The following is a 21,303-nucleotide window of genomic DNA, read 5'->3' as shown; positions in this document are numbered from 1 at the left end:
CTGTGTTGGGAAGATGCTTTAAAAATAATAAAAAGCAAACACAGAACAATGCCAACACACACTAGTATTATAGGGAAGCTATGCGTTGTGAATGGCATTGGAGGAATTAATTTGTCGCCTGCTAACAAATGGCTTGTGATACTGATTTGGTCTTTCAGATACCTTTGAACTGCCCATGAGATCTTGTCAGAATTTGGAACAGTGGTGCACTTACGTTTATTTTAATTAAACTCTGGACTTAATATTCTTATGAGAGGCCTCCTCTTCAGATATTAAATGTGTATTACTTTATTTACTTCAGTGTGGTAAGAAGTTCACTCTTTGAGCAGGGCTCCCAAGTTTTGCTGCCTCAAACTCTAGCCTGAGGACAACACCACTGTACTTAGTGAGCTTCATGGCTGAATGGGGATTTGAACTCAGGTTTCCTCAGTCCTAGTCCAATACTCTCACCACTATGCCACACTGGATCCCCCATGTCTGTTTGGCAGTTGTTTGAAAGAGGGGACACAATAAGCTCTATCAACTTCTCTATAAACCAGTGTTGCCTAGTAGGAAGTTGAAGGCTCAGAAACCCCACTTCTATTTAAGAACAAGCTTGAGATTTATTTTGCAAGCCAAGCTCATGAATTCCGAGGCATCCTGGCTTTTAGATGTTTGGGGGACTGGTAGCCTGGCCATGACTCACAAAAAGCCCTTAGAAAGAGAGAAGCTGCCCGAGTGGTCTTAGTGCTATTTCTCTCTGTCTGTGTCTCTGTCTGTAGCCCCCACATCACCTTTCACCTCATCCCAGCATGCATCAGGACATGGCCACTTCAGTCTTTGGAGAAATACCGCCCCCCGCCCCAGACATGCTTACTTTGCTGAATCTGGGGTGGACCCAGTTATTTGGCCATTGCTTTTTCCCTGCCCTCTAACCTAGCCCAGCTGGGAAAAAGACCCTCAGCCAGCAACAGCAGGCAGGCAGGTGAGATTACTCATGTTCTCAGTGGTCCCTGTGGCAGGGGGCAGGCAAGTGTAGATGTCTAGGGTCCTTTCATGCTGAGTGACATCCCTGGGGCAGCCCATCAGCAGTGGGAGGAAGAAGGTAGCCAGTGGTGTGTGCTCCACTTAAAAAAGAAAATAAAAGAACCAAACCTGTGGGCTGAGTCAGGTTTGAGTTGGCAGCTGTCCTGATGGGACTGACAAGAAGTGGGAAGAAAACTACACAATGAAATCGCATCATATAAATCCCTGTGCTCTTCCTCTCAGCTCCATTTTTAAAATGGTAGCTGGCTTGCTAGATCTGTTTTCTTCTTCCTCTGTGGCAGTGTTCTGTCAGCTGCGGAGAAGGCATCCAGCAGCGCCAGGTAGTGTGCAAATCCAGTGACAACAGCGTTGGTCAGTGTGAGAATGAGAAGCCAGAGACCATCCAAGTTTGCAAAATGGCAGCATGCCTAGGTGAGAGAAGCTGGCATTGCACAAGGAATTACATAAAAACTGTATGCACATGTACGATATGGATTAAACGGCTGCTGCATTAAAAATAACTCCAAACATGGTGATGTATGTGGATATGTATGAATGACATTGTGCTTGTTTATGCATAACCAATTGGTTTGTTTCTCTGGGATTGGTTTGCACGGTGTACAACGTGTATCTGTAGGATGAAATCCTAAGGAATCTTGATAGCCAGGACAGGGGAGCTAACGATCATCAAGAAGAGCAGGTGCCACAGTCCTATTGAAGGCACTGGAACAGCAGGTCAGAGCACAGGGCTGATTCGGATGACAATTACACAAATTAAAGGTGCTTCCAGATGAGGCTTCTATCATGCTATTGCCCTGGCGTATTCACGGAATTTTACTGGGGGCCCAGACGATGTTGTCTTCCACTAGTAAAGTTCCTGTGTTTTCCTAGTGCTTCTTCTGTTTTTTTCTTACTGCAGAAAATTCATAAAAAAAGAAGATAGAATTGCTGCAGCATGCCTCCTAATTGGTAGTGCTAAGAGCCCTCCATCTGGAAACACCTTAACTCTGTGGTAGACCACAATAGAGTTCCCGCTCATGGTTCAGTTGTGCATGCCTTTGTTTAAATCAGGTGTGTAGACCATATGGGCACTATGTGAATATTTTATTCCATGATTGCTCTTAGCGTCTGGCACTTTAAATGTTCTACAGTTCCAAATGTATTTCTTTAGCATTCTAGAAACCAGATGCTGCTGGTGTTATTTTCCTATGAATTGTCTGGGATGTCTTTTGAAGCCATTCTTACTGTTTGCCACCACTACATCTGGTAGGCCCTATCAGATAGGAGATGTATGGATTAAAACGTTCTGAGGTCCGCAGGGTGCTTTGCAAAACCCTGCAAACATTCAAGATGGGTGGCCATGTTAGTTTGTTACAACACACACACACACACACACACAGAGTCTGTGGCACTTTAAGCACTTACTCATTTATCATGGCGTATGCTTTTGTGGACTTGACGTGGGCTTTAGCTCACTGTGAGGCCAGGTGATTTGGAGTGGGGGAGAGAGATTGCACCCCCCTGCTCCCACAGTGATGGGTGGCTTGGCCACAATCATTGTTGCCAAGGTCCAATATATGTGGGTGATGACTGGCTACAAGCAGAGAAAATGCCAGTATTGGAAGTGCTTGCAGCTCCATCCTGTTGACTCCATGCAGCTCAGTAGCATAAAGGCAGAACTAGAACAGGAGGAACAAAACTGGGCCATCCAGGGGAAGCTGTTATGGGCTTGCAAAGGCCACTGATCTAGCTTCTAGGAAAAAGTGATGGGAGGAGGAGGAGAAGTTGTGGTAACTGACAGCCCCGGGGGCCTTAGGAGGTGAGGAAACCAGGCTCTCCAGGGAAAAAGAAGAAGGCTGGGTTCCCAACCAGAGAGTGCATCGGGGGGGGGGGGGAGAAGTCAAGGGCAGAAGGTCACACAACCTCTGTAATCTTGGGAGCTGTAAATGAACCAAACCTGCACTTGGACATGCATGGATTGCTTTGATGTGGAGCTGCCCCTGAGAGTGCTGCATCCATGGAAATTATGGCACAATACACCTGCTAGTTTTTAAGGGGCCAAATACACTGTCTTTGTATTTTCTTCAAAATGCTGTAATCCATCTCACCAAATATTGAGGACTGCTGTGGAGGGAAAGTCTCTAGCATCCCGCCTGCCCTCAAGCTGTTTGAGTCATTATTGTGATCCAGATACTTTGACCTACTTTTCCTTTCAGGAAAGATACCAAGTATCACAGCAAATGTACACACCAGTGATCACGTGACTCCTAAGGGACAATGGGTGTCTCCTGAGAGCGCTAAAAATCCTGTTAGTAAGATACCATCAAGTAAGTGCATTCCTGCATCTGAGTTTCACACTTTTGAATGATCATCGGTTTCCTCTCTCAACTCTTTTTTGATATCTAGCATTGCTCAGGAAAGATCCAGCTTATAAAATATTCAAACTAGTGTCAGTGCTTTGGCAGGTCATACAGTCACACAACCGACTACCTGCACATAGTGTGTGGGGAGTGTGGGAGGGAGGTGTTTCTCAGGGGGAAGAAACCTGGCATTGCCTGGTATGCTTCGTGGGTTTCTGCTTGTGTGTCTGAGTCCCAAACTGTGAGCATGGAAAGCTGCCCATTTGACCTGCCCCTATTCTGCTCCTTCCCTTGGAGAATTGCAAAACACCCCCCCCAAAAAAAACCTGAGATGTTTTCATGTCCAGTTGTATAAGTAAGTAAATATACTAATGCTGAAGGCATAGGTCAGCCTTTCTTTGGTGTCCTCCAGATGTTTTGGACTTCAACTTCCATCAGCCCCAGCCAGCATGGCTAATAGTCAGGAATTCTGGGAGTTGTAGTCCAAAACATCTGGAGGGCACTAGGTTTGGAAAGGCTGCCATAGGTCACAACATGGAAATCAAGGCATCTCAAAACAGGCTTTGTGCTCTATAAATCAAATCTGTACAACTTGTGAACCACCAAGCTTGGGTGCAGCCCGCCAACCCTGTGTGTTGTGGTCTGCCAGGTTCTTGACAGGCTACAACAGGCTACATGTTTATTGAGCCCTTTAGTGGACCACTATAGATAGCGTGATGGTGCACAAGTTGTTCAGGCCCACTGTAAATTAGCTATGGTAAAATAAAAACCGCTTGCAGGAAAACTGAACTACAAACGGATCTTTGTAAAATAAGACTAGAATGATGCTGCTGAGTAATTTTAGTAATTAATGAGAAATTTTAGAGTGCTTATAATGAAATGAGTGGTATTTAGGAGGAACAGTCTGATCTTATTTAGCACAGGGACAATAAATTCTCCCTCCACCTTACAATATACTGGATAATGTGGAAGTACTCAATTAACCAAGAGAGCCAGTGTGGAGTAGTGGTGAGAGTGCTGGACTGGGAGCCAGGAGATCCGGGTTCTAGTCCCCACTCGGCCATGGAAGCTCACTGGGTGACTTTGGGCCAGTCACAGACTCTCAGCCCACCCTACCTCACAGGGTTGTTGTTGTGAGGATAAAATGGAGAGGAGGATAATGTAAGCCGCTTTGGGTTCCTTGCAAGAGGAAAAAAGGCCGGATATAAATGCGATTGATTGATGGATTGATCGATCGATCAATCAATCAATCCCAATTCATTGACACATGATTCCAGTTCAGAACTTGGTTGGGATTAATAACACTAAAAGCCTTACAGTGCAATCTTATATATGTCTACTCAGAAGGAAGTCCTATTGAATTCAATGAGACTTAGTCCCAGGTAAGTGAGCATAGGATTGCAGTCATTCTTTGAAAATGCAGTGCTCTCAGTCTCAGGTTCTGTGTTTTCATGAATTCAAGTGCCATCTAGTGTTCCTTGGTTTACCTGCAGAAGTTGCTAGTGACTGCACTACAAAGTGCTGTCTTTGCAGAGCATTTAAACAAATTCCTAGTAGGTATTTCTGCCTATTGGTCTGCCTGTTTATCTCTTAAAGCTATCTGTACTTGCATCTCACTGACTTTTCCGTTCCCCTCTTTGTCTTCTCATCTTAGGCTCCCATGCTGACATTCTGCAGTTGCTGACATATCCATAGGCCTAATGCCGTTTGGGTATATGATTTTATGCACCTTTTGTCTCCTGTAAACAGTAAAGAATACAGTGGTTGTCGCTGGACACACATCATTTTGAATCTTAAGACTTTCCTGCCTATCTTCCAAACACGTTTTTTCAACATTATTTGTAAAGCGTAACAGGACATGGGTCTCACAGGTCTTTAGCCTGTATATCATAGGGGCTGGGACGTGGGAATTGACCATTTCTCCCTAGGGATGGGAGAAGGGGAAGGGAAAGTGTCGCGCAGCTCCATATGTTTGGCTCCCGACTGAAACAGACATATGCAAGCAGGATCATAACATGGAAATCAGAGGGAAGGGGAAGATGAAGGGGGCACTTCCACTCATCCTGTCTCTCTAATGCCCAGTATGACTTGCCTCAGATTGTGTTTGCCCCATAGGACAACCTTCAATTGGTGGCCAGCCCTATAGCAATGGAGTTCTGTAGATCTGTGACTCCTTTTTTCTCTATGTCTATGCATCTCTCTCTCTCTCCCTCCCTCCCTCCCTCCCTCCCGCCCTCCCCTCTGCTAACTCAGTTTCTGTCACCACTGCCATATATATTAGCATCGTTCTATTTCAGCGTTCCCCAACCTGGTGCCCTCCATCAATTCCTAACAGCCATGCTGGCTGAGAATGATGGGTGTTGCAGTCCAACGTATCTGAAGGGCACCAGGTTGGGATGTAGGCCAGGTTGATTTGATTTAATGTATAACAAATCAAGTCAGCCTTGACCAGCTGTGATGTGTAACACGGAATTGTATTCTCATAGCATTGTAGTGTGATCTTTTAGACTTCTCTGTGCCATGATTTGATGTCACAGTGGATTTGGGCCGCAGTTTGCATATCCGAGAGAAGCCTATCCTCACTCCGCTTAAAGAACCTTCTTTTCTTGTCGTAGAGGAGCCTTGCCTTGGAGACAAGTCCATATTCTGCCAGATGGAAGTCCTGGCTCGCTACTGCTCCATCCCTGGCTACAACAAGCTCTGCTGTGAATCCTGTAGCAAAAAGGTCACCACCAGCCAGCCTCCCATCATTGACCAAGACGCTTCTGAGACGGGGACACGTGGGGGCGCTGTCCTTCCCAGCCCCTTTCCACAACTCCCTTCCCATCCCACTGTCATGAGCCATCTGCAAAGGATAAAGGGCACCGCTCTGAAAGAGACGGAGGCAACCCGTGGACTGCCAGCCACCCTCACGGGCTCAGCCACCCTGGGCAGCTGTCAGGCTAATACAGCTTTGCAGTCTTGGGGCAATGCAGACAACGGCACTTCGAAAGGGGGCACGCCAAGGCTCCTCCCTCCTCTTCGGCAGGCTGTTATAGCAGGGTGGGATTCTGAGGACCTCCAGAGCAGCCCAGTCTTCCAGTGGTTCCCTGCTGTTTTGGACAAACCTTTAGCAGTGTTGCAAAAAGAAAGTGACTCTCCTCTCCTCTCTCAAGACAGAGTGGGATGGAGAAAGGACAACGAGTCCAAGCAGTCACCCATCAGTCTCAGGACCTCCTCTCCTGTTGTGACATGAATGGGGGTGTCTTTTTCCAGAACCTTCTGTTCTCTCTCTCTCTCTCTCTGTCTCTCTCTCTCTCTGTCCCCACAGTTTGCATGGGGCAAAGCCGCCACATTTCTGGGCCCTGTTCCAAAATGGAAGGAGTACCCATTTCAAACACAGCCACATTTGTTTAAGCAACAATGGCCATTTTGTTGTTCTGTGGCACTTCTTTTTCCAAAGAATATTTTATAAGAATTCAAAGCATCCAGCTGTTGCAGCAGTTGCAGCCAAACAAACTGCCAAGTGCGGCTGAACTGCCAAGTGCTTGTGTAACCCAGGTTAGGTTACCTGAGAGTGTGGCTTGAATCAGCAGGGCTTTTTCTTCCAGGGTGCTAATGAGACTTTTTCAAGCAATAAGGCAAACAGAACAAAACCCCCAACCCAAGGACTGTGTGTCGTCATCCCCCCTACCCCCAATACTCAGTTTCCACCCATTGCTGCTGCTATTCCACACCTGGAGCATGGTGGATTCTGAAATGGTGCTGCAGGCTACACAGTTCTAGTCTGAGTTCTGGTGGACAGTGAGCTGAGCGTGTCAGGCCACATGGACTGAAGTTTATTGTGTAGCAGAGAGATGAGGAAACCTAGTTTAGAAAGCATGAAAGACATGTTTGGTTTGGACTACTGGCCTCCTGAACCAGCAACACAGCAACCATACATTGCTGAGCTGATGTGGAGAAGGGGATGTTTAATTCCACAGCTAACATTTTGAATGTCTCTTGAACTGTGTCTGAGCAATGAACGTCTCTCCTTTTAAAGCTAGTGTTCTCAATTTGTGGCAGAAGGCCTTTATTTAGCATGACAGTGACAAACAGGGAGAATATAAGGATGTAATAAGGACTGCCTTGTTTGATTGGACCAAATGTCCATCCATTCCAGCACTTTGTCTACAGCAGTGGCAGCTAGAAGCTTACAAGTAATGCAGGATGGTTTCCGCCATTCTTTCTTTGTCCCCAGCATCTGGTGGTCAGCATATGCTGCACTTGACATGAAAAGGACTTGTAGAACAAAACAGGAATCCAATGACAGAAACATGTTGCCAAATGCCTTTGTGTTCGAAATAATGTCATTGCTGCAAAGATTTTGCAGAGTGTGGCCTTTCTGCTTTAAAAAAAAAAAAAATCTAAATCCTTTTTGTCCCTCACAATACACTTCATTTCACTTCAGGTTTTAAAGCTTTCTCTTGCATTGGCAAGGTGCAGTTTTGTGCTCTGCTTGAGGTGAGAAGTGACACCAGTGATACTGGTTTTAATAAAATCTGCCTGCTGCAGGAACTCCAGATAAGTTAGATGTTCTAGTACAGGTGCCTTTTTAAAGTGGCTCAGGAGTGGCATTGCACCAGGAACTATGTCAGCTGCGGTCGGTGGCTTTGAAAATGTCTGATGATACAGGCTGCATTATGCTGAGGAATGGATGCAGATAAGAGCCAGGTGTTGTAAGAAGTGGGTACGAAGAATATTGACCAGTCTCTATCTTGTGGGAACAAAGAATGGGAAAGCCTCCAGGCCAATTTAATGTTAAAAACCTTTCCCTTACTAGCCTCTGTCCTAACACTCCACTCCACCCCACCCTACACATGCACTTAAGGTTCTTTTTTCAGGGTTGTGGCTTGTTGGTACTTTATGGCAATCCCCTTTTATTTTTCCTTTAAACATGTTTACATCATATGGAACCCAAAGGGCATCATCTGTCCTTTCTAATGCCACAAATGTAGTCTCAGGGATCAGGACAGCTTTGTGTAGTGCTCAATTAACTGCATTAATCTTCACTTTGCAACTCACTGATGCTGTTGTTGGGTTTTGTTTTGTTTTGTCTGAGTGTTGTTTTCTATATTACTTTGAAAAGACAAGAGTCCTAACATTTTAAGATCCGGGAAAACAACAACAACATAAAGTCATGAGAAACGTGTCACGTGCCTCTGTTTTTCTAAGGACAAGAACCCAGGGCAAATCTCTGGAAAGTCTAAGAGACAGATTCAGTGGCTGCATGTTTGCATCCAGGAAAGGAAATGTGTGTATATTTAAAGTTCATCACCATTGATTGTCTATAAAACACATAAATGTTAATTCCTTAGTTGCATGTTTTCACAGGGCCATGCAGAAATGGCTGTTGTGAGAAATTGGTATTGATGGTACCAAATGGAAGGAAGGGTGGTGGAGGGAAGGTTGGCACAATAATTCTGTTTGGTTTAAATCTCACAGAAGGTTGTGTGATTGCAGAGTGCAGAAGCATCACACGTATACTTGAGATCGGCAGCCAAAGATTTGGGTGGCCATATTGCAAATCAGTATGTGAAATTTGGCTTTCTTTACCTTCTACCTATAGCTCCACACAGTGTGCACACTGCTATCTACCCATTCTCTTTCCCAGTTGGCTTTATCCTCCGACTTCTTCTTTGACGACTCTTATCTCCCTCATTCCTTTGGAGCATTCCTCTTCCCAGCTTCCTTTCTTAGACTTGCCTGTTCCTATGACATGCTGACACCTTAGGTCCTTGCTTCTGCCTTCCTTAGGCCTAGCCTGCCCTTCCCTGTTCCATGATCTCAATAGCTCAACCAATAGCAGCCAAAAACACTTAGGATGAGAACAGCTTCGCCAATGGTAGCCAGAACTCCCCATGCCTGCCCTGCCTCTCTGTGAAATCAATATTGCTCCAGCAAGAGCCTTCATCATTGCCCTCATCTGATCCCTTTGTTTCTTGGAATATAGGTGCCGTGGCTTGTCCAACTTTTTAAGAGCATTGGTAAAACACATGGCTGAATCCTGCTCTTTCTTCAGTTCTGGTGTGTCTGTTCCCCTGAGTAGGCCAAGCCGAGTTTGGGAGACAGTGTGATTCTTCAGATGCTCTGCTGAAACAAACCCCATTAAAGCAAGTGGGGCAAGTGCAGCAAATCCCAATCTGTGTGCCATTAAGAATTAATTAAGCAAAGCCTTAGGCTCCTGGGAACCCAAAGAGGAGGCTGCCCGCAGTAGCTGATTCACTGCTGTGGCCTTTGCTCCTTCTGATCAGCCTCCCCTGGGGTGGATAATCTTGCTATGTGTTTGCACTGGGTATGAATGGAAGACCATAAAACCCCTCCTGATATATAGGTGCAGCAGAACTGCCTGCCCTCAAAGGAGGCTGCCCAAGTCTCTGCTGCTCCAGACTTGGTCCTTTCCAGTCAGGAGGCCTGCCCATCACATGGCTCACAGAGAAACAGAGATTGGGCTCCACTGAGGCTGTGTACAACTGCTGACTCTTATACGGTCTAGAAGTAAACTTTTCTGGGATCCAAGAGTAAAGTGTGCTTCCTGCACTTAAGGCCTTGAGGCGTTTCACATATCTACAAAAGCATGATATGAATGTAATGCAAATCAGGGGCTGTGTGAATGCATCAATGAGTGGTGTCGAAAAGGCGGAAGAATGCACCCACAGAGGACCCTTTTGGTTTGATAAATTGCTCCAGGGGCCTCTCAGTCCCAGCTGGAGAAGAGATACTAGAGCATTAAGCCATCTTTGGCTGGTCAGATAGTGATGAGTTACCTGGTAGGAATATAGGAAGCTGCCTTATACCAAGTCAGAAAATGGTCCCCTCTAACTCAGTATTGTCTGCACTGACTGACAGTGGCTCTCCAGGGTTTCAAATGGGTCTTTCCGAACCCTTCCTGCAATTGTACCTGGGACCTTTGGCATGCAAAGCATGCACTTTACCACTGAGCTATGGCCCATTGGTTTTGGCCTGCAGATCAGTGGTTGGGAAAATAACTGATAAACAATAAATGAATGTTCTTGTTCCATAAAGGCATCATAAGGGAGTACAGAACTGTCAGGTATTAGATACTGTGCAAAATATGACCATTTAGTTTATAACTAACCAGCTTTTTAAAATTGCCCCTCCATTCACCCATTAAGCTCTGTACTTACTTGGAAGGGAACTCTCATTGTCAGGAATGGAGTGGCACTTATGACACCAGCCCTTGCAGCCATCTTGATCTCTGTTGTGGGTATGTTCAGTAGTTCCAGAGCACTACTGTGCAAAACCTCTGAATTAGGGCAGTGAGGGGTGGAAGAACAGGCTTCTTTAAACTTACTCCCAGCATGGAAGCAAGACTTTGAGGTCCTCAGGCTTGGCATTTGTGGAACTGAACTGTCAGCTCTCAAAGGGGAGTCGACATACCAGCTAAACTGTAGAAAGCAAAAGGGCTTGCCACGGCTTTAGAGGCATGATCAAGACCAGCCAAAGTTCCTCTGGAAAGTTTCCCACGGAGGCAAAGTCACACACATTTCTTCAGCCCCTGCAACGCGTTTCAGCGTTAGTAGGTTTAAGCTGGAATGGGTTCTTTTCCCTCTGCAGTGGGATTCCACCATAATTAGATGCATGCAGACCCTTTGCCCTACACATGAAAAACAATAGTTCAGTGTGCCACAACGTACAGCCTTTTAGATTCCTACCAAAGAGGGGAGTGGATTCCTAGCTCTTTTATCACCTCAGCCATTCTTTTCTAGCTGCATTTTGCAGTGCTGTGCTTTTCCTTTGGAGATTATCCGGGATTCCTTTCCCCCGCAACCGTGCTAAGCACCAAGGGAAGAGTGCTGCAAGGAGAGAACCAAGAACATTGGTACCACCAAGTGTTGCCTTAGATGCACAGGGTGCTTCCAGATGGAGGGCTCCTAGCACTGGGAATCAGAAGGCATTATACAGCTGTTCCACCTTTTTGTCTTTAATGGATTTTCTGTGGTAAGAAAAAAGATGGAAGAACTGGTGAGAAAACATGGGTAGACTTCCATGAACGAGGCAGGGCAATGGAGCCATAGAAGCCTTGTCTGGAAACACCTGCTGAGACAATTGTGTCAAGGAAATGGTGGGTGATATCTTTTTTTGCAGACAGGTTTGTTTGTATAAAAGGTTTATACTGCAGTTTGCAGTTGCCAGAGAGTGGGTGAGTCTATTGACATGAAACTATGCAAAAGGGTCCAGTTTAAACGCTTTGCTAAAGATACTGTGAGCGAAGTCTCTCCCTCTCATTGCAATCAGCAGAACTGGAAAATGTCTGGCTATCATAGCAGTTGATACTTAAGAGGGAGCTGGAATTTCCTATTCATTTCTGGGAAGAGCTGTCAGACAAATCCAGTCATTACTGTGCTGTAACCGTGTCTAGCGCTACAATGTATAAGAGTTTTGTATATATGAGATTTGGAGCTTTAAAAAATATTTATTAACTTTTCGTTTCCCGTGCTTTGTTCAGGGAAGAGGGGGAGTGGGGAGGTCATATTTGTAAAGGGCTGGTGTTGGCTTCTTCTTGAAGGAGGAGAAATATATCCTGTCGGTAACTCAGAATGGCTGAGTGGTTATTGAAAAGAGGGCTGAGGCATTTGCAGAAATGGTAGACCATTGAAGTCCACCCAGAGTTGTCTGACCTAATAATATGGATGGTTTAGGACCCATTTACACTTGCTACAGGTTGCATGAGGGCACTAGAATGTAAGACGCTCTGCTGGATCAGACAAAAGATAAATTTAGGTGCAATCCTACACATGTTCAGAGGGAAATATGTTCTACGGGTCCCAGCGCTCCCCAGCCAGCTGACAAGGAAGACAGCCAGGTGTGCCTTTCTAGGGAGGGAATGCCAAAGAAAAGGCCCTTAGCTAATATTAATGCATTGGTGGGGGCCTAGGGGAGAAGCCACACCTTTAGATAACCTGCTGGGCCTTTAGAACTTTAAAAGTAAAAAACAGTACTTTCAGCTGGGCCTGGAAGCACACCAGAACCACTATTCTCAATACGATCTGTGCCGCTGATGTCCATCAGGAGCCTTGCTGCCATACTTGGGACCCATTGTAGCTTCCCAACATTTTTCAAAGGCATGTGAAATATACTGCAGTAGTCTAATCTTGAGGCTACTTTGAGATGAACCACCCTTGCCAAATCCTTGTTTCAGAAAAGGGCATCATCACTCCGTGCATCAGATGTAGCTGGGAAAAGGCTGTCTTGCCCAAAGCTGCTGCTTGCCCATGAATTTGAAAAGCCATGTTTAGGAGCACCACAGATCTGTGAATGTGCTCTTTCATGGGTGGGGGGTGGGGGAGGTGTTAACTCCCCCTGGAGCAGGGTGATCACCTCAAGCTGGTTGCCTGCCATGAACAATTCCATTTAATCTGGATTGAACCTAGGTTATTACTGAGTCTAGGCTCTGCATGTAGCAAATCAACAGCTCCAGATACACATTCAAAAAGCTCACTGTTTACCAGTTCTTTAGAGGATGTCATGACCCTCCAGTTTCATTTCTGTTTTTAAACATCACTTTCAGTCAGTTTTTTAGAGCAGGGGAAATGCAGTATTATGTAAAGAAAGAGAAATAAAATGTGATTTCCACTTATGTATTTGTGCTGTTCCACTATACCACAGTGCCACCTGGAGGTTATGTAGTGGAAAAACAGGAAAGAAAAGGAAACACTCTTCTTGTAGTACTTGGGTCTCGGTTCTGTGACGAAACCGAAAGTAGATTCAGTGGATTAACAGCCTCACATAGTAAAGCTCAGAAGCTTGTGGTATGTATGTTGCATGATCGCTCCCTGGTGCAGAACAGCACCATCAGAAAAATATAAATGGAACCACCACAATGTAGTTACCTTGATTCCAAGACACCATGGAACAACTTGTGACCCTCAGCCTAATTACAAAAGCTCTCTGCCTGTGATCTGTTCAGTCCTCAGGCAAGAGTGAGCTGTTCTTTCCCTGGCAGCCCACTGGGTGGGAAGGAAGAGAGAGAGAAAAGGGGGTGAGAGAGAAAAGGCAGCAGAAAGAGAGAGAAAAGGAGATGGCAGAAAGAGAAAAGGGATGATGCACCCACTCTTGGCTGTGGCCCCTGCAGATTTGCAGTCCTGACAGATTACTGTGTAATGTGGCCCTGGACAGAAAAAGGGTTGCCCACCCCTGCCATAGAAGGATACCACAATTAGTTCCAGGAGAATCGACAGAACTGCACTTCCTATGTGTGGCTCCCAGTTAGGGATACTCAAAGATTTTGTCCGGGTGCATTTTGAAGCAAACCAACTTGATCTTCAGCCCCTGGATTAAGATGTGGATTGGAAAGCAGTTTTCCTTCAGGCGTCACACCTCTCCAAATTTTGCAATGCAGTTCTTATCTCAAAACATGCAACCAAAATGTGTACTTCAGAATAAAATACATTCAGGGCGCAATCCTGTGGCCGCTAGTCAGCGGCTAGGCGGCCGTCAGTTCCCAGAGAACTGACCCCCACCCCTCCCGTGGCAACTTGTAGGCAGTGTGGATCGGCTCTGTGCTTGAAAGAGCAGCGTGGAGCGGCGAAAACGGGGCATTCCTGGGGGCGGGGCAGGGCAGGGAGGTAGAATGTGTCATACCAGCATTTCCTATGTGCCATCTGGCTGCCACTTCCTGCGCTCCAAGGTCCCATGGCTAGACGGCCGAAATTGGCTGTCTAGCCATGAAAGCAGGGAGGGGGGATCGAGGAGGAGATCTGCTCCTCACCACTCCTGCCCTGCACTGGATAGGTGCTTGCCCACAGGCTCAGAGGTGACTGTCAATACACATAGGATTGCTCCCTTAGAAATGCTTAATTTGAGAGAAGATGCATTCAAAAATACATATTAAAATACAAATTTTCATGTGGATACTTCCACCCCCCCCCGATTATTTATTTCATGTGGAAAGGGGACAGAATGGACTTATGAATGAACACATGCAAAACTGGCATGGGCCAGAAATAGACTGATCTGCCTATCACCCCACCTAGCAAAGTCCCTTCACCAGTATGGCCAAAGCAGTTTTGGTCCCAGGCCTGAAGCGGGACTGAAATGGGTCGATTTAGTCAATTTCATCCAAAAGCACCTGCAGCTGTGTAACCAGCTTCATCTTACACAAAAAGTAAAGGAGAATGCAATAGTGATAACTATTACTTTGTGTGCATGTGCCCGTGTGTGTGTTAAGCACCTCAATAATTTTTTTTTAAAAAAACTTCAAAATCCTTAGCATCATTTGCAAGAATTGAAGATGGGCAGGCAACCTGATGCCCTCCAGCTGTTTTGGACTACAACTCTTTGATCACCTGACCATTGGCCATGCAGCCTGGGGCTAATGGGAACTGAAGTCCAAAGCATCTGGAGGGCACCAGGTTGCCCACCCCTGATTGCTAAAGTCGTGGAGAAGAGGCACAGCCATCCTTGGAAATTGGTGGTGGGCTGTAATTGGCATTCACCCCTGCCTTCGCTCCTGCCTTCCAACCAGCTTCTTCCTGAATATAGAGCTATGAGGCTATGGAGGCAAGGGTCCCCCTAGCTCACGTTATCAATTGGACAATGGGGGAAGAAACCTGCCACACGCCTCAATGGGTTCTCCCACAAAGTAGCCACCCACACAGTGCTTTTAATGCCAGATAATTTGCACAGTGCAGAACAGGTGAGCAAATCTGTTGGGTGTTTGGGCCTATTGTGGCAGGTATGGGACATATGCCATTCTCATCACTCTAGTGGGGGTGGGCTGAGGGAGCTTGGAAGGAGATGGAAAGCATGGAATATGGTGGTGCTGGGGACAGATTTGTTAAGTTCAGGAGCCAGACCTGGCTGCCCATACTAGACTAATATCCTCCCACTGTTTTGTCACTGGAAGGCCCATCCTATCCCTTAGATCCATAAATTAGGGCTGTGCACTGCTTTGGTCTGAAGCCTGAATAGCGAGGCAAAGTGGGCTGATTCGGAGGTGTCTTGGCATGGCACGAGGTAGATCAGAACAGCACCGAGGCGTCCTGAAGCAAAGTGGCTCATTGACAAGGTGCCTCGGAGATTTACGCTCTTTTGATGCCTTCTGAGCAGCCCAAACAGGCTGGCTCCAAATGTATCAACTTGAGGGAGATCGGGGGGGGGGGAGGAAGAGGAGGAGGAGGAGGAGGGAGGGAGGGAGGGAGGGAGCTTTGGCGAATGGCAAATTTAGTTGCCAAAATAAGGCTGAATATAACCCAGGAGTCTCCAATCAGTGACAGTGGTAGAGGGGGTGGGGGAGAATACTAAATAAACCTGGAGAAAAATGGCTGCATTTGTGCATTCTGGTGGTGGTACTGGAGAGGGATCTGTCTGAACATATTTGGCTAGAGGTGTGCAAGTGTCAGGGTGGAAACTGAGCCCATAGAGCCCCAGAGCAGTTCTGATTCTGAGGAGGATCAGCAATCTGTGGGAGAGGAGCCCGCTCATCCCTCACAGGCACAGCAGCTGGCAGAGATTCCTCCTGCCGGCATTCCTGAGATAGATAGTGACCCTGGCAGTGAGCAAGTGCGGGAGGGGGGCTTGCTAGACGCTCAACGCAGGGAGCGACAAGCGATGGAGGGCACGGAAAGGAGGCGTAGTGCCCGTTTGGCGCGCAAGCAACGGCCACCTCCCGTGGACCCAAGGGAAAAGGGAGGATCTCTCCCTAGCCCATAAGTTCAGAATCTTCAAGTGACTCTCCTCCAAACGGGGATCAACTGCCTACTCGGAGCATAGGCCACACTGCTGTTCCTTGCTTAGTCGCTGGTGATCAGCATCTGAAAGAGTCATTAAGTTGTAAAAGGATTAAAGCCTTGAAAAGAATCCTTTTGTCTGTGTCTTGAGTTGGCTATTGGAGTGTCCTGAAAGAGGCCGCTAGGGCGCTCCTGACAGCATGTGTGTGTTTATACAGCTTTTCTTCCTTCCCTATTAAACAATTCTGTTTCTTTCTTTGGTAGATTCTTTATTTAAAAAGCCAAACATTTAGTACTTTGAGTTTTCTCCCTGTTTTTTGTCTCACCCCACCCCACCCTTCCCTAATAGGTTTTACCTTTCATTCTTCTTGTTTATTCATTTAAAAATCCAGAAAATTTTACTTGCCTTGCCTTGTTCTGTAGCTTCCCCCCACACCATTCTCAGATCTCCCTCAACCATTAGTTCGCCCTTATTTTCATTCTGTTTAGATTTTCATTTTAAATATATATATAAAATATAGTACTTTTCCTGTCCTTGTTCTTGGCTCCCCTCACACCCCTGCCATTCTTGATTCCTGTATTCCTTCCCTTCCCATTTTTTATCTCTGTCTTTTCCTTAAAAATAAATAAATAAAACCCCTTTCTCTTCTTTTTATAGGCCTCACCCTCCCATTGGTTATAGGTAGTTTAGTGTTTGCTTTTCTTTTGCTGTTGTGAGTCTCTCTCTCTATGTGGGTGAGCATGCTTCTGCTGTGGACAAGCAAGCTGTGTGTGTGTCAAAGCACTACACAGTCCACATTTCAAAAAACAGTGGGCAAAGCACCAGACACACATTAACATCTATTATTTAAGTAATATAATACACGGTGTGTTGCAAAACAAGCAAGCCCAATAGGAGTTTTGTTGGCAGGGGCAGAGGTGGGCGAGGTGCCGCTGGGACTAGCAGTGCTGGTAGGCAAGCTGGCTCTCTCTCCCAGTCTGGATAGTACGTCTGGGTGTAGCAGGGCAGCGGAGTGCAGAGGCAAGTTGCAGCGCCTGCAGGACACTGAGGAGGCTGGTGCTGGCAGCAGCAGCAGCACTCTTGCCAAAGGAGCAGCATCTCCTTCTGTAGCGGAAGAGGGGAGTCCACTGAAGGATGTTACGTCAGAGGTGTCTGATGTCTTCAGCATGGCGGAGGGTGAACAGGAGGAGATCCTCCAGAGTGCGGGGGAGGACGAGCAGCAGGCAGAAGCTCCAGTACCCGACCCCTCTTCCATTGTTCCCCCTGCTCACGAGGTGACTACCAAGACTCAAGGCAGGCAGTCTCTGTCTCACAGAAATGTCAGGGCAGCATCGTGTGGGACCACTTCAAGGTGGGAGTGGATCCCAGCACTGCCGTCTGCTGCCACCGCAAGGCATCCCTGAGCAGGGGGAAACAGCCAGGGCACTACACCACCAGCAGCCTGCTCCTGCACTTATGGAGGCTGCACCAATCATTCTTGCTTGGGGAAGAGACCCCCATGTCCCAGCAGGCAAGCAGAAGGCTGGCAGGGCCGGAACCCCTGCAAGCTCCCCGTCTCTCACACCCAAGAGGCTTAGGCAGGCCATCATGACGGAGATGGGGTGGGGGCCGTATGGGTCCACAAGGTGGAGGTCCAGCGCCCGACCAGATCACCACTTGCGTATATAAGGATAAACTGGATAATGGTGTGCACTTTGCTACACCCCCAGTTCCTTCAGTTCACTTGCATCATTTCTGTAATTAAAAGCTGTCTGGAATTTTGCAGGTGTGGTGTGGCTAAACATTTTTTATTAAAATGTAAAATAAATATAAAATATTCATTTTGTGTGTGCTAAAAGAAAAAGAAAAAAGGACATCACTACAAAACCTACTCTGCTAGCCTGCCTGCCAGTGTTTTCCCAGGTAATGTGTATCCCAAATTCTGCCAAAGAGAGCCTGAGGTCATCCACTGTGAAGCTGAATAGGAAAGCAGTACTAGGGGAAAGGGGTTATTTGCACTTCAAAGAAACTTACAGCAGAGATTAGGGATAGTGACCTCCTCGCTTCAACACCTAACTTCTCTGATGATTATCCCTTCTGAGTTTGGTTTGAGTTTCTGAGAACAGCACATTTGACCTGCATCTAGACTACAGGGCCAAACTGTCTGAAGTTTGGTAAGTGGGATCCCCTCCATGGGGGCAGAGAGATCCCCAGATTTCATGCACCTCTGTGCAACCAGTTAAAAATTATAGCTCTTTGCTTTGAGAGTTTTTGTGGAAATAATCAAATTTTACCTGCACCTAGCACAGAAATTACTGGGCCAAACTATCTGAAATGTGGCAGGTGGCATCCCCTCCATGGGGGCTGTAAGGTTCCCATATTTCATGTATTTATTATGAAAACTGAAAACGTTATGGCTGTTTGTGTTTTCCAATGCAAGTCAATGGGAAAACACCAAAAACAAGTGATCTGGATATTCAAATCTCGCTTTGGAGTCAGATCCGAATCGAAGTGGATGGGGTCCGAATCAGTTTGAAGTGAAGTGGGGCTGATTTGGAAGGTCTAAATCGGCATCCGAAGTGAAGTGTGTGTGTGTGTGTGTGTGTGTCCCCGTGCACAGCCCTACTATAAATACCACATTTTCCACTATAGCCAGTACTAGCTTGCCGATTGAGTTCTTTACTGCAGAAGGCTTCTCCGTTTCCCAGACAGGCCCTTCCTCATATCCAGGAAGCGGGATTTAAGTTGAGCTGTCCTAGAGTGGTGGCTTATGAATAATAAAAAAGAGGAAATGCATCACCAAAAAAGGACACAAATTTCCACTGGAATTGCAGATGGTAATTTAAATATACAGATGCCAATTCAGAAATAATTGCTATAATTTAAATAGAAGTGCAGTGCATCTCACCATAGTGTGGACCAGGTGACCTGTGTGCCTGCCTCTTCAGTCTGCTGTCCAGGTGCTGTTGATGGGCAACAGTTTTTATGGTTCATTATCCTTAAGCCAGAATTGGACAGGACAGTCCCCCAAATAGAGGACTCCTTCAGGCAGAGGCTGGTCCTCAGTGGCAACCTTTCAAATAGAATACTGTCCTCTATAAAAAAGGACACATGGCCATTTTAGATCTCACAGGTTTGTACTTGCTTAATCCCCCACCACCACCTTCTCTCTCTCTCTCTCTCTCTCTCTCTCTCTCCTTCTGCTCTTTCTACTTTTTCCCTTGAGACACCCTAGGAAGGAACTTGGACCTTCAAGAGCTAATGAAGGAAAGATTGTGTAGTGCTCCAAGGGGCCTTTGTGTTCCCCCCACAACTTCTCCCCTGGGGAACCTGGGATGGAGCAAAAAATGCTCCTTTTGCCTGCAGCAGCCTCTCTGGAGTGTCAGCATCTCTGTTGTTTTGCAGACCAACCATAACCCCTGCCTTGTCCCCAGCCAGCCTTCTCCCCCAGGTTGGGCTGGCAGGGTTAGGGACAAGAGCTACTGCCTCAGAGCAGCCACAGCAGAAGAGCAGACCTGTGTGAGGCTCCTTGGTGCAGCATTTCCTCCTCACTCCACCCTGCCTTTTCTTCTGAGCGAGGCATGAGGGGCTGAGCAGAGCCCCAAATGGCTGGCTGGCTGGCTATTGCCCTGAAGAGTTACCTCGTCTTCATCCCTTCCTCAGTGGGATAGAGGAGGGATGAATCCCACCCAACAACAGCTGGAGCAAGTTGCATTCAGGCAGAGGAAAGTCCTCCAGGAGTGTCTGTGGCCATTTCAGATGGCTGAGAGTCAAACTACATGTTACACTAAGTGTGTAGCACGTAGCTGAGGCTTGCCTTATTTTTTACTCTAGTGTAAGCACACTCCAAGAGGGGTTTGCTTACACTAGGAGCTTCCCCCCACCATTTCCCTCCAAAATTCCCTCTGCGGGGGTGGGGGGTAAAAAAAAGAAAGAAAAATAAGTCTCCTTTGGCATAAATTTCTTCCACCCAACAGCCAGATACCCAGGATTCAAAAGAAGATACAAGATCAAAGGGGTAGAGGTAAGCTTCATCGCTCTTCCTGGCCCAGGTGACGTAGCTGACAGGGCCTTCTTGGTGATGGCTCCCCATTTATGGAATAATCTCCCTGTTAAGGCCCGCTTGGCACCAATGTTGTCATCTTTTTGGTGCCATGTTAAAACTGCCCTCTTCCCTCAGGCATTTGGCAGCGTATAATGAGTCTCCTGATTGACTCTGGCTGATTGTTTTTTTTTAAAGATATATGTTGTTGTTGTGTGTTATTTGTTCTATGTTATTATGTGAATGGTTTTATATTTTATATAATGTATTTTAATGGTTCTTAATTTTTGTGAACTATGGGGCGGTTTAGAAATATAATAAATGAATGAATGAAATGATAGCTGATAGCTATGGATCCACCAACCCAAACTTGAGAGATCTATCACAAGTGCAGTGCTGCACCCTCAGCTATGCATGTTGCGGTTCACAGTCTGGAGGTTGAGTGGCACTGGCTCGCTGAAGCGGTTTGTCTACTCACACAAGGATCTGATTGCTCTCCTGCCTGCTAGGCACGTACAGCCTTTCTACACTTGGCTTTTATTGTGCGCTCATGATTGCTCACTTATGGTAGTCTGTGCATCCTTTACATGACCTCCTCCTCCTCCTCCAGGGCCTCTCTCCTGCTTTGCAACCATTACTGTGTTTTTTTCCTTAACAGGGGAAGTGTGGTATTTTTTTCTGAATGGTCTCTATAACGCCATAGAAATCTTGTGTAATTGCGCAATTCTGCTATACCACAGCGCCACCTAGTGGTTGTATAATGGAACATATAGGAAGGCAGAGAAAGAAACCCCCTGGAAAAAAACATGTAAAGGAGCCGAGCTTAATCCCGCAAAGAATCCAGACGCAGAAGCCTTGGTCAAGCTGTAAGTTAAAAGCTTCATGTAGAAAAGCCCTACCAATAGGGTTTGTAGCACACTTGGAAGAATCCTTCACTGAATGATAAATCAGAAGGGCCATTGGAAGTAAAGATATTCAGTCTGGTCAATAGCTGAGCACTTGAAAGTCTTGCTGATTACAACAGGACTGTTGATTATGTGTTTAATTATGTGATTCCATTGAATTCTCCTGATGAACTCAGTGGAATATACAAGTGTTTTAACTGTGGCTTGATCACATCCTAGGTAATGTGAAGTGTGATCAAGCCATAGAGTTTTAGGGTCTCACTAGAGTTTTGGACTAACTCACTAGCATGTTTTCACCTCC

At 46.4% G+C, this 21,303-nt stretch overlaps 1 protein-coding gene across 2 annotated transcripts in view; it reads left to right on the top strand.

Annotated features, from left to right (window-relative positions):
- ADAMTS14 (ADAM metallopeptidase with thrombospondin type 1 motif 14) overlaps positions 1–11,819 on the top strand; it is a 119,051-nt gene extending 107,232 nt beyond the window's left edge. For both annotated transcript variants that reach the window (XM_084845565.1, XM_084845564.1), the window contains exons 20-22: positions 1,308–1,437; positions 3,222–3,332; positions 5,981–11,819. In XM_084845565.1, coding sequence (XP_084701691.1) covers positions 1,308–1,437; positions 3,222–3,332; positions 5,981–6,600 — 861 coding nt within the window. In that variant the 3' untranslated portion in view covers positions 6,601–11,819. The remainder of the gene's footprint in view (positions 1–1,307; positions 1,438–3,221; positions 3,333–5,980) is intronic.
- The last annotated feature ends 9,484 nt before the right edge of the window (positions 11,820–21,303 follow it).

This window comes from Heloderma suspectum, chromosome 3 (assembly GCF_057233095.1).
Source record: "Heloderma suspectum isolate Gila_16-S chromosome 3, 16-S_ref, whole genome shotgun sequence".
NCBI classification, from domain to species: domain Eukaryota; kingdom Metazoa; phylum Chordata; class Lepidosauria; order Squamata; family Helodermatidae; genus Heloderma; species Heloderma suspectum.
The sequence above is the reverse complement of the archived record's forward strand: the minus strand, read 5'-3'. Positions and strand labels throughout refer to the sequence as shown.